The sequence below is a fragment of the Amphibalanus amphitrite genome, unplaced genomic scaffold (assembly GCF_019059575.1).
Source record: "Amphibalanus amphitrite isolate SeventyFive unplaced genomic scaffold, NRLGWU_Aamphi_draft 001179F_arrow, whole genome shotgun sequence".
Lineage (NCBI taxonomy): Eukaryota > Metazoa > Arthropoda > Thecostraca > Balanomorpha > Balanidae > Amphibalanus > Amphibalanus amphitrite.
In genome coordinates, this window is record NW_024882673.1 from 87533 (window position 1) to 100888 (window position 13356).

Here is a 13356-nt window from a genome sequence, read left to right on the forward strand (position 1 = left end):
GGGACCTACGAGGCGACCTATCGTGACCTATGCTGACCTGACCTGAGGCGACATTGACCTCAAACTAATGATTCAATAACTGAGATTAGGGCGCACAATAACTACAGGTACTTGTGGGCTGTAGAAAAGCATTTTAATTAATTAAATGTCATCCATTGGCATTGCAGGCATTTCAGAGACTATCATTTGTAAGAACCGTGGAATGATATAAAACTTCCTGTTTATCCTAAGAAAGGATGAGGTCATGCAACCACAGAGCAATTAATGTTCCAATCACCATGCAGTGCAATTCAAGGTCAACTGGATGAATGGGCCTCTGCATCAAGGATGGCGCTGCTTAGTGATGGCGTGACAAATGTCATAAATAGTCACGAGAGCAAGGCAAATATTCATCAAACACAAAAAAAAACTTAACAAATTATCGAACTGAAGGTACCTACGTGAGAGGAGGCGGGTCGTATGAAACGATTCAATCGCCGAGGACACACAAGCACTCGCACACGGCCTTCAACAAATACGGATATCAACGATCACGGCAACAAACGCTAATGAACGGCACTGTCCAAGGCCATAGAAACTACACATTGTCTACATAGCGAGACTGGCACTGTCTACCGAGACTGGGTCACGTGACGACTGGGTCGGCGGGTCAGCCGGGTCGGCGGGTCAGCTGAACAAACTGCCTCCGGGTTCAGCAACAGGCACTGCCACTATGCCTATTGGACATTCCAATCTTTCTACATGGATCGTATATCCGCGGCTGACATTTGTAGGCTCAAACAACGTATCTACTTTATTATTATGATCTGCTATAATAAACGTTTACGTTTACAATTTTTGACGTCGCTTACGATAATCATCATTCATCAAGTTGATGATTAACGCGTTTTTTTCCACACTTCTGGTGTATGTGACGCAAGTAAACAGTCATTTTTTATTTGAAAATTCATTTAATTTGCCTAGCATGTCATTAAGAGTGTGTTTACAATGTTTGCAATTCATAAACAAATCCTCTGAGCTGCAACCCGTGTATGATCGTACAATCAGTTAGCAAGGTACCATCTGGCATCATTTGGTGAAATATTTGTCGAACCAGATCCAGCGGCACACCAGACCCCCACCATTCGGCGGCCCTCCCCCGGTCGCCACCTGCGGCCGTGCCGTATCCAGTAGCGCCCAAATTACCATGTGGTGACGTCACTGGTTATCTGGCTGACGTCACTGGCTCAAACGACACCGCCTGAGACAGCTCGGCACACAGCGCTGCGCAGACCACTGAGGGTGCGCCTGTTTACTGGGGCGCTGCGCAGCGATGACGGATGGGGGGGGGGGGGTCAGGGGAAGTTGCGCGGTGGAAATTCATCAGTGGCCCTGACGGATGAGGCTGCCCGGGACCCTGTTGCCCCATGACGTTTCAGATGACGTCTGGGCGAGTGTTTGGCCCCAGGCGTCCCATATCAGTCGTACCGGAGTAGCTGCAGGCACCAGGGAGCTGCCGCCGCACGCCGACACCCAACCATCTCAGCCACTGACCAGGCGACTATAACGAGAGAAGTGGGAGCTTCGAGACCATGACACGTCTTATAGGTGAGCGAAACGAACAGCCAACAATGGCCCTGAATGCCATTGCCTCTCCATTGTGCAGCTATGTATCTAATTCTGCCTTTCTTTTTTACACCTTGATAATCACATCTCGTTTATGTTTATTGAAATATGTTTTTACGATTGGTACCTAACTATATTGCAGCTATGACCTAGCAGGGGCATTAATGTAAAGTAAATATCTCGTTTTTTTAGAACCGCTGTTTTAACCCGCGCAGTGCTGATGGCCTGTGTTTTCCGTGTCGTGCAGGGGGAGGGAGTTTTCACGCCCCCTCTGACTCGGCTCCTGGGCCACGCAGCGACACGCGGTAAGCGGCGATTGAAAAAGCGTCACAAATGATGACGGAAACAATTAAGTCATTTTTTAGTTCAGGTCAAAAGTCAGGTCGACGGAGGTCATCAAAGGTCAGATCTAGCCAAATTCAATATTTTTGGAAACTGCTCACGGCTAACTCGGGAACCAATAGAGCTACATCGTCGCAGAAAAGCGCATTGGAGAGCCCTTTTACATACCTTTCTGATTATTGCTCTCAGATTTGGCCTCATTCAATGATTTAGCCTCCAGAGGGCAAAAACTGTAAAAATTGACATTTTCACGAAAAAAAGTTCTTTTTTTTTTCGGCGAAAACGTTTTACTTAACAACGCAACGACATTACTTTTGACAGCAGCGTGTTCCTCTCGTCGAGACGCGTCAAATGAACTATTTGGTGTCCTTGAAAGGTCATTTTGTAAATTTCACCTCAGGTCCAGGTCATGATCTGACCAGTAAGGGTTATTTTGCATATCAGTCGATCCGTATAGTCGCGCTGAACACATCTGACGTGTTTTTACCGCTCTAGCACGTCTCTATCAAAAGTTATAGCAAAAATAAATATAAACTGCTGGTGACCGTTCATGACCTGAGGTGACCTCAAGGGCACACAGAGGGGCCACAGGTGCATTTTCCCGATTCAGTGTGTCATCTTTGCCTATAAACTAATGATTGAGAGCGGTTTGAACGACATTCGTCCAAAAGAGGCGCATTTCAATTTTCTCCCATTGACTTGTAATGGAGAGGTCGCACAACTGACCTGACCTTAGGTAGCAGATACCAAAGATTGAAATCTGCGATTAAAATTTTATGCATACTACTCATATTATCAATCGCTGAAAGTTTCAAAGTGATCGCTCAGTCTGTGTAGCTATAGCGAGCCTTTGAACTTTTTATGAGGTACGGTCACTTGACGTGACCCGGTGACCTGACCCTGAGAGACCTGGGTCTGAAATTTTCACCTCATGTGCGGAAATGATGTACGAACAATGCACCTCCGTTTTTTTTTTATATTCGCGAAAACCCTGGGGGAAGGGACGTAAAAGCGCCCCCCCCCCCCTTCAGCACGGCGCGAGTTATAAAGCATACCCGGTTTGTCTACACTTTTATTCGCCCGCCGCAGGTGTGCGTACACATTGTGCTTCCTTCATTACCTGAAATGACTGAGTGAAAACGCCTGAAACGCCTAGATTCTTCGAGTGATTGTTGGGCCGTAAAAGCTCCTGATTAACCCGCGCCCCAGTGGCGGTCTCAGCCAACTTCGCCCTAGTGGGGGGGGAGGGGCATATGTTACCACCCACCTCTAACTCAAAAACTATGAGGGCTAGAAAGACGTGGTAAAAAGCAGTCGATAGCTCTCAATGCGTACGTTAGAAAGTATTTCAGTCATTTTTCATCTTATAGCAATATTGCGGTCACCAGAGGTCATCAAAGGTCAAAATTTGCCAATGTTTATTATATTTTTCAGAAAACATGCCGTTATCTCAGGAACTATGGTAGCTAGAAGAACGCATGGAAAAGCAATCGATAGCTTTTGCACTCTTCTTTTGATAAGGTCATCATCAAAATTGACCTCAGTTCAACGGTTTAGCCTCCAGAGGGCAAAAACTCCAAAAATAGCTGTTTTTACGAAGTCTTTTTCGACAATAACTTTCGACTACAAAAAGTCACAACATTTCTATTGCCAGAATCGTGTTCCTCTCGCCAAGACGCGTCGAATGAACTATAATTTGACCTTGAAAGGTCAACTTGACAATTTGACCTCAGGTCAAGGTCATGACCTGACCGGAAAAGGTCATGTTGCATATCAGTCGATGCGTCTCAACAAGACAAACACAATGAGACCATCCCCAGCGTTCTATCTCTTTCCAACCGCGAGTTATTGGCAAAAATATGTTTGTAGCCTCAAATGACCTCGGATGACCTTTCTAGAGGCTATCAGCAAAAATAACACATTGGACATCACGGGTGCCCCAAATCATTGTGATTCTGAAATATTTGGACTGTTCCTATGCGTACACACGGATCTAGAGGCATTTTCATTTTTCTCCATTGACTTGTAATGGAAAGGTCACGCCACTGACCTGACCTTAGGTCACGGATATGATATAAAAAAAATCCGAGATATACAAAATACAAATTATAAGCGCCCATAACATCATGCAGTCCACCAAGTTTAAAACCTTTCTGACAAATACTGCAGGCTGGACATGATTGCAAACTTTTTTAGGCTTGATTAGTTAACTTGACCTGGTGACCTGACCTGACCTGACCTGGGGTAAAAAATTCACACATTGTCCAAAATTGATGTACCAAAAGCTACCCCAAGCGGCACGGCGCTATGCGCCGCGGTTTTTTATTCACACGCAAAAAAAAAACGCGACAGGCTTTATGCAGGGTTTATACATATGCCCCCCCCCCCCCCCACTAGGGCGAAGGTTAATGCTAGCCTCAGTTCAAGCTACGAAGCTGCTATTCCAGTTCAAAACCCCATGTTAAAAGTAAACTATATCCTGTAAGGATGATTCTCAAGCACATGCAAGTTTCCCTTCCTTTTGGTGTCATGGTGTTTCTGTTGTCAAAGCGCCCTGGCCTTTAGTCGTTTGAAACCCGCACCTGCGGCTTTCCGCACCCACTGCGCACCTAGATACAGCTGGTCTCGCGGATTTTAGCGGTAGGTTTTGCACCTATAAAATTTAGTGTACCTACTTCTGGCTATATCTTCGTCGTCCTGAGCTTTTAAGTGTTGAAGATGCGATCGACTTGTTGGTTCACAAGCCGGCCATGATCGTTTAAAATGGCTTCATCGTAGATCGATTGGTTTCTGAGATAAAACCGGAAATGTTAAAGTGCAAAACCTACCGCTTAACCCATTAATGCCGGAATTTTTATTTTTTGATTCTTAAGTTGCCCTTAACAAATGTTAGCCACACGGGTCCCAGTAAGAAAACTGTGCAAGCTTAAAAAAAATATTCCATCGGTTCTCAAGTTATAAGCATGGGTCATAAATGACCCAACCGGCATTAGTATAGTCACAAATAAGGAGTTATCACGAAAACCGATTTAGCTAGATACTGATTATTTAGGGACATATTTGTGTTATGAGGTTATCGGTGGAGCCAACAAATAACTAAATGTACTTACTTTTATTGACGTTTCGGTTTCAAACAACCTTCGTCAGAATAGAATTACAAGTTACGTCTCATATTTCAAAAATGCACATATTTCAAACACACTGAGAACCTCACACGATTGTTCTCTGCCGGTGGCAGAGAACAATCGTTCTCAGTGTGTTTGAAATATGTGCATTTTTGAAATATGAGACGTAACTTGTAATTCTATTCTGACGAAGGTTGTTTGAAACCGAAACGTCAATAAAAGTAAGTACATTTAGTTATTTGTTGGCTCCACCGATTAGCTAGATACCTTCTTGTGTATACTGTATAGCGGTTTCAGCCAAACAATATTAAGAGGCACTGCATTGCAATGCTTTGCAACGTCAAATTGGCGAGGCCGTTGGTGCCGGTGGCAGGCCTGTGGTGCCCCTGCTGGGCCTCTGGCGCTCTTGACACTGTCAGGGGCACCATAGGCCTGAGAGGCCTGTGGTGTCCCTGGGCCCTGACAAGCCTGAGGTGCCCCTGACAGGCTTGTGGAGCCCCTGACAGGCCTGCGGTGCCATTGCTAGGGCTGTGGTGCCCCTGGAGGCCTGTGGTGCCCCTGCTAGGCCGCTGGTGCCCCTGGGTCCTGGCAGGACTGTGGTGCCCCTGACAAGCCTGAAGTGCTCCCGACAGGCCCGTGGAGCCCTTACAGGCCCAAGGTGCACGTGCGAGGCTGGTGGTGCCCCTGTGAGGTCTCTGGTGCCCCTGGCAGGTCTCTGGTGCCCCTGGCAGGTCTGTGGTGCCCCCTGGCAGACCTGTGGTGCTCTTGCTAGGCCGATGGTGCTCCTGCAGGCCTGTGGTGCCCCTAACAAGCCTTTGGTACCCCTGACAGGCCCGTGGTACCGCTCGGCCGGCCGAGTCGCCGGCCCGCCCCTCGTCACGGCCCCGCACGACCAGTCCGCTCATGATATCCCAACATCGCAACACTAGGTCTGTGGTGCCCCTGTCAGGCCTGTGGTGCCCCTGATAGGTCGGTGGTGCCCCCGGGCCCCAAGGGAGGTCATAAGTGACCCATATGACCCCCCTCCCTTGGATCCGCCACTGGGATCTGATCACAACCCCCAGAAATAAGTAATCGTATAATCATCAGTTGCTTCCCTTGTATTCAACATACGAGAAAATTGACAACACTATTGCCGGCTGGGTCATTTATGACCCAATGATATTTATCGAGGAAAAAAAGTTATCCGATGGCGACAAGAAGGGCAAAAATATACATCATACCTTTTTCAGACAAATTTAAATGCCAGGTGGACGATCATTCAACAGATAGTAAGGTGCAAACATAATATAATATTGCTTTTTGGGGCGGCGCGCCATTGCTAGTGACCGGCGACTGTGCAGTCCCGTCGTCTTTGGCTCCAGAAACTTCAGTGGACGAGCTCACACAAGTTTTATGCGGCTCCGACGCTCGCCACTGAACTCACAAATCCAACAAAACATACGCACAAGTTCCTCAAAGTGCCACTTGCCTCCATTGAGAAAAATCATAAAGGTTTTGCTTTTGGGTCATATATGACCCAAGCGGCATTAATGGGTTAATCTCGCGAGAGCCGTACATACAAAGGGAGGATGGATACCTGCCCCCCCCCCCCCACACACACACACACCTCGCCCCATCCCTTAGATCTTGATCACGAAGTAAGCTAGCAACGGGCGGTAAATGGAATCGGATACAGACGGACAAGTTCTACAATTTGTGTCAACAATTTCTGTCAACAACAACAATGTTCTACGATTTGGTCATTCTTAGGTGGGGTCAAAATGACGCCACAGGGGTAAAAAAAGCAAAAGTGGCGCTCGTGAGCAACAGAGTTTTTTACGAATAACTTTTGAACCAAATCAGACAAGATCAAAATTGATAAGCACCTACCGTCGAAATCCACTCGTCAATCCGCATCAATATATACATGTTGGCCTCGAAAGGTCAAGGTTGAAGGTTGACCTAAAGTCACTTGACCTCAAGGTCAATATGCATATCAATCGATGCGTATTGACGAGCTGATCATAATGAGAACATTCTCGAGGCTGTACCTCTTTCCCGGCCAGCTTTTTCTAAGGCCAGGACATTGGTTGGAGCTATTTTTACGATCCTCCAATTTTTCTCACATAAAGAAAACGGCAGCGCATAGCGCTACGGATCACGCTTGTTTACCAGCTATAAGCTGCCATTCGTTTAAATTAAGTTGTATTTAAGGTATATAACTTAAGCACAATTTAGGAATTCATGTTGTGCTAATCAGCATCCATAAGTACTTTTTAAAAACAGTGATTCACTCATGAACACTAAGTAATTTGAGGTCCAGTACTCAAACTCCGGAGTGTCACAATTAACCCTCGCCCGCACATGCCATTTTCCCATCCTAGAACGCACATGGGGGGGGGGGTGGTTGCCACCCCCCCCCCCCCCCCCGCACCATTTCGTTCCTGTTGGAGATAGAGCTTAGCAGTAAAGACCAAAAAGATTCTTTGGGAAGAGACGAATCCAATGATACCCAGTTTTACCTTCTCAGGTCAGTCATTGACCTTCCAGGTCAGGTCAAACTAAAAAATGTTGCTGTTTTGGGTCACCGTTGGATATCAAGTGCGCTGCTTATCAAATACCGATGACGATGCTGTTTTCTGGTGCCAAGCCAGCTAGAACCTCTTTGTCACACTATCCGACCAGAATTTTGCTGCTGAGGTCATTTCAGGTCAAGTTAGGTCAAGGTCAATTATATGTGTTTGTATGTCTGTGTGTGTCTGTGTGTATACTGATGTGTGCACCGATTGTTTTTGGGTCCATATCACATGAAATCATGATCTGAGAAGCTTTTACCAAAAATGCAGTCAAAAAACTTCACAAAAAGTAAATTCAGCTTGCCTAAAACGCAATTATCTTAGATGACCTAGGTTGACCTTGACCCTGACCTTGACCCCTGTACATCGTCGAACAACATGTTCCATGATAGGTGGGAGGTAAGACTGGCAAAAAAGGCCGAAATCAGGGTGTCAAAAGCTCACAAGGCCCATGGCAAACGCAAGATGTTGAGAATTGGCCATTTGGGTCATGACATGACCTGAAAAACAAGGTCATATCTCCGAAACCAAAAATCACAGAAACTTGAAATTTTCAGTGGACATCAAGAAAGGATAGACAAGCAGCTATACGAAAAATCAGCCTTCTAGCTCTAAAAATGTTGAGTGCAGAGCAGAAAGACTGCCTGGGGGGTGGCAACCACCCCCCCCCCCCCCATGTGCGGACGAGGGTTAAAAGTTAATGGTCTACCGCGGTAAATGCAATAGGTACTGAAATATGTTTGGTGGTGACCTTTGGAGTCTCCGTGACCATACTCGTGCATTTGGCGTGACTCTGAGGTGATTGGGCTGAGAGGTGAGGGCAGATGTATACGCCGCCGGTGTGTGACGTGTGACCCCTCTGTGCGCCGCAGGCGGTGCGCTGCTCGGCTGTCTGCTGCTCACCTGGCCGGCAGCAGCGCGCGCGGAGACCACCGTCACCCAGCAGTCCTCCTCAGCCTGGGGCAGCGTGGAGAACGGCCGGCCCGCGGACCGCGGCACGCACACCTCACACACCACAGACGTGCTGCCCGACGGGGACGACGGCGGCCTGGGCGTGCGCTTCGGCTTCGGCACGCCGCGGCAGCCGGCCCGGCCGACGGCGCAGAGACCGGCGCAGGGGCCGGCGCAGGGGCCGGAGCCGGGTCTGGGGGCTGGCGGCCAGGCCCCTGCCCAGTCCGACCCCTTCCAACCCGGAACGGCCGATCCCTCACAACAGCCAGCACTCGGCGGCCACGGCGGCACACAGCAGCCCCCGGTTTCGGGCGTGAACGCAGTTGAGGAGGCCTATCGCAGCCTCCTCGCTCAGTATCCCAACTTCCACATCAACATAGGCGGAGGGTACCCGTGGGCACCCTTTGGACAGCAGCCCGGCGCGCAGGGAGGCTTCTACACACCATGGAACACCGCTCAGGGCACGCAGACGGACCTGGGTGTCCGAGGCGGCTTTGGCAGTGGCGCGCAGGACCCGGCTCAACAGGTGCCGGGGGTCGGTGGTGCTGCTGGATTCCCGACAGGAACCGCCGGGTCGGGGACGCCTTCACAGGGCGCCCAGTCTGTCCCGGGAGCCACCGGCCCCGCTGTTCCGGGCGCAGGTACACCAGGTCTGACAAACCCTGTCCCTGTATCTCCCGGTGTGTCGAATCCTGCCTTTGGCTCCTTCGGTCACACCAATCCTGGTTTAACTGGAGCCGGCGGCGCGGGCGGCTCGTTCCAGGCCGTCAATCGGCCCAGCTATCCCTTCATCCAGATGCCTGACATCAACTCGTTTGTGAATCAGCTGACGCAGCGCGCTCTGCAGAACATCGCCCGCGGTATGTCGCCCAGCCTGACGCCCGGGGTGGGACAGGGTCAGGCCGGCGTGAACCCGACTCCCGGCGCGTCTGGGGTCCAGGTGCGCCATGATTTCAGCAGCGTGAGCTCCCGGCCCGGCCAGCCCGGCTTTCAGTCCCAGCAGGCCTCCGTCAACTCAGCCTCCTTCCAGCCCTCCCAGTTCTCCCCCCAGGCTCGCCCCTCTCCGGTGCCCAGCTTCCCCCCATTCGGCGGTCAGAGACTGCCGCAACAGGGCGCCACTGACAACGCCTGGCCCTGAGCTCAGCTGAGGTCGGAATAGACGGCACTGCTAGCGGTAGTCGAGCGGTGATTGAGCGACCTGCCTGCCATCTGGTGGCCGCCACAGGAAGCTGAGCAGAGATGGCAGCAGCGGCAGGGGTGGCCGAGAGACCGACGAAATAATCCCTGAAGAGGGCGCTGCTGATAACAGACCAGGGTTTCTATACTACCTGCCAGACGTCGTTAGGCTGGGGTCGGCTAAAACGGGAACGTTTGTTGTGTTGTCGTGTGTTGAGACTGTTGTTTATTTGTTCCGAAAAAAAATATAATGAAATAAATGAAAAATAAAGCAAATGTTTATTATAGTTGTTACTCGTTATCCGTGCTTACATAAGGCTTACCTACCATGGAACAACTCAGACGGTAATGTGATGGAACATTTTATGAGAGTCAGCCACGATTCAGCCTCCACTGAGACTTTAGCCCGCGCCCTGGTGGGGTCTGTTTATAACGCGACCTGGTGGGGAGGGCTATTTTTTGCCCCCCCCCCTCGTATCTCCGAAACTACTGAACGGATCCGCAATTTAAACGGCGTTCGAAAGGCCTGTCAAATTTGTCGAAGGAAAACAAATTTCATTCACCTCGGGGTCACCGATGACATCACAGGTCAGGTCAAAGATGAAATGTTTCACCGTTCACGGGTCTTCTAGGGAATGCGCTATAACACCGAGGAAAACGCATTTTGTCGAGAATCAGCGATAGGGCGTCAGTTGCCTAGTAGATATGTTGCTATTAGAGGTCACTGACAATACCAGGTCAGGTCACAGGTCAGGTCACCAAGGGTCACAGGTCAGGTCACATGAACCCAACTTTACTAAGGTTGTGTGATGCATGTTTTATGGCCAATTTTTCATTTCCAACTCAATGGTGTTGGTTATAAGACTATCAGGTACGGCTTAGGTCACTTTCTGGTGAAGGTCAGGTCAAGGTCAGGTCAAGGTCAGGTCAAAAAAGGTCAAATTTTAAAGTTGATAGTTTTACATAAAATGGGTAGGTATCGATTCGATGCACCTCGTCACGAGGAGTCTAATGGTGGTCTTTGTTTTGCGCTACCAGCTAGAATTGCTAAAAATTGAGTTTGAAAATTTGACGTCATCAATTTTGAACAGTTTTTTCGCTATAACTTCGCCAAAAAAAAGAGGCATCAATCTCAAATTTGGTATGTGGATGGAAGGCGGTAAGGACTATCACACATATTCCTGTTTTTGCGAAATTCAAAAAACTTTTTGGATTTTCCGACTATTATATCCAAAACATATATTTTTTATTTTTGGGGGTCAAAATCCAAAAATTTCAAAAACCCGAGATAGCAGTTTTGTAGCCCTGTCAATTCTACAGCTTTTATGTCCTTATCATTTTTTTTTTGTATTTGCAAAGCTATAGGCCTGACAGCTCTTCCCGCAAAACCTTTTTTTGGGTCGAAAACGGCAGAACATGACGTCACTCTGACGTCATTTCCGGCCAACCTATCATAGCCTTTGAAAAAAAATTGGTCATAATGTGTAAAATTGATGTCCGGGAGGGTACAGAAAGTTTGGTGACGATCGGCGCAGCGGTTCTGGAGATATATCGAAAAGTCTGGAGGGGGGGCAAAAAATAGCCCCCCCCCCCCCACCAGGTCGCGGGTTAGGGTATGCAGAAGTAGACCCTCTCCGATCCCCAGCGCCACTGTAGGAGAAGACGACTTATAGGTAATTAGACATGAAGCGTCTGTAGTTGACGGTATTTACATTTTTTATTTTTAGAGAACAGTTGCAATTAGATACCTACTTGACCTAGAGGCTAGAGCTGACCCGGAAGATCAACGAATGACCTAGATAGAACCTTAGCCCGCACCCTGGTGGAGTCTCATTTCGCTTCGTCATTGTATGGGGAGGGGATATTTGGCCACACCAAGCTACCTCGAAAACTGAGAAAGCTATTAGCTAACTCGATCTATGCTCAATTTACTCAATCAATCAATCAATCAAATCAAATCCAAGCCACACTCAATCAAACTTTTTTTTCCAGTTTTATACCGAACCACCGTTAGAAAGACGTGGAAGTAAAAGTAATAGATAGCTCACTATACAATCTTTCAGAACAATGCATAGTGTTTTTAGGTCAGCTGAGGTCAGAGCAGTTACACAACTTCATCATACTAACCCTCGCCCTGGCAGGGGGGTTGATACAACCCCCCCCCCCCCCAAGGTTTTTCAAAGATAGCGTAAAAACGGCGGCGCGCAGCGCCACCAAATTTAGCACAGCTTATGGGGCAACCTTTTTGCATATTACCTGAAAATTTCAGGTCCGGCTGACCTTGGGTCAGGTCACCAAGTCAGAAAAACCGGTACATGGTCATGGTCAAATTTCAGTTTTCTTTATGCACCTGTCCAACTCACAGTTTTTTACTTAATTCCTTCAAACTTGCAGGATATGCTAAGTTTACCGAGTTGTATAACATATATTTCGTTTTTTATGTCACTGACCTGAGGTCAGTTAGAGGTCATTACGTCGTAATGTTAAACCCATGGGAAAATATTCAATTCGGAAAATACTGGAGATATCCGCTTCGTTCTAGAAACCACAGTGCTTACCTAACCCGCGCCCCACTGGGGGGGGGGGGGCTATTCATAGCTTCCTCCCGTTTTTCTGCAATAACTTCCAAACCGCTTGACGTATCGACGCCAAATTTTCAGTACCTTCGGCTGCATCAATTTGACACCTTGTGTCAAAATATGAACTTCGTAGCTTCCATAGGTCGGCCGAAAATGATGTCAGAGTGACGTCATGTTCGGCCGATTTCGACGGAAAACATTGAACAACGGCAATCGCTCCCAAGAGCTCAGTTTTTAACCTTCCAGGTGGTGGGGGGGGGCATTTTTTTTGCCCCCCCCCCCTTTACTTTTTTCGATATATCTCGAGAACCGCTGCGCCGATCGTCACCAAACTTTCAGTACCCTCCCGGGAGCAGCTAGCGCACATGGTGACCAAAAATTTTTCCAAAGGCTATGATAGGTTGGCCGCTAATGACGTAAGAGTGACGTCATTTTTGCCATTTTCGACCCAAAAAAAGGTTTCGCGGGAAGAGCTGTCAGGCCTACAGCTTTAGAGATACAGAAAAATGTTTTTAACATAAAAGGTGTGAAATCAAAAGGGCTACAAAACTGCTCTTTCGGTTTTTCAAATTTTTTTGATTTTGACCCCAAAAAATTAAAAAATAGATTTTTTGAATATAATAGCCAAAAAATCCAAAAAGTTTTTTGGATTTCGAAAAACGGGAATATATGTGATAGTCCCTACCGCCTTCTATCTACATACCAAATTTGAGATCGATACCTCGTTTTTTGGCCAAGTTATAGCAAAAAAACTGTTCAAAATTGATGACGTCAAATTTTCAAACTCAATTTTTAGCAATTCTAGACCTCGTAGCGCAAAACAAAGACCACAATTAGACTCCCCGTGACGAGCTGCATCGAATCGATACCCATTTTATGCAAAAATATCAACTTTGAAATTTGACCTTTTTTGACCTGACCTTGACCTGACCTCCACCAGAAAGTGACCTAAACCGTACCTGATGGTCTTATAACCAACACCATTGAGTTGGAAATGAAAAACTGGCCATAAAACATGCA

The 13356-nt window shown here is 47.8% G+C and overlaps 1 protein-coding gene across 3 annotated transcripts; it reads left to right on the top strand.

Moving 5' to 3' along the window:
- The first annotated feature begins 621 nt into the window (after positions 1–621).
- Positions 622–10033, top strand: LOC122370879 (glutenin, high molecular weight subunit DX5-like). 3 transcript variants are annotated; one of them, XM_043346826.1, is made up of 2 exons: positions 622–1587; positions 8503–10033. In XM_043346826.1, the coding sequence occupies exons 1-2, from the start codon at positions 1572–1574 to the stop codon at positions 9717–9719; spliced, it is 1233 nt and encodes a 410-aa protein (XP_043202761.1). In that variant the 5' UTR covers positions 622–1571; the 3' UTR covers positions 9720–10033. The 3 variants fall into 3 exon arrangements, with proteins under 3 accessions (XP_043202761.1, XP_043202760.1, XP_043202762.1); XM_043346825.1 differs by having other exon boundaries at positions 1358–1586; positions 8499–10033; XM_043346827.1 differs by having other exon boundaries at positions 1359–1583; positions 8499–10033.
- Positions 10034–13356: the final 3323 nt, after the last annotated feature.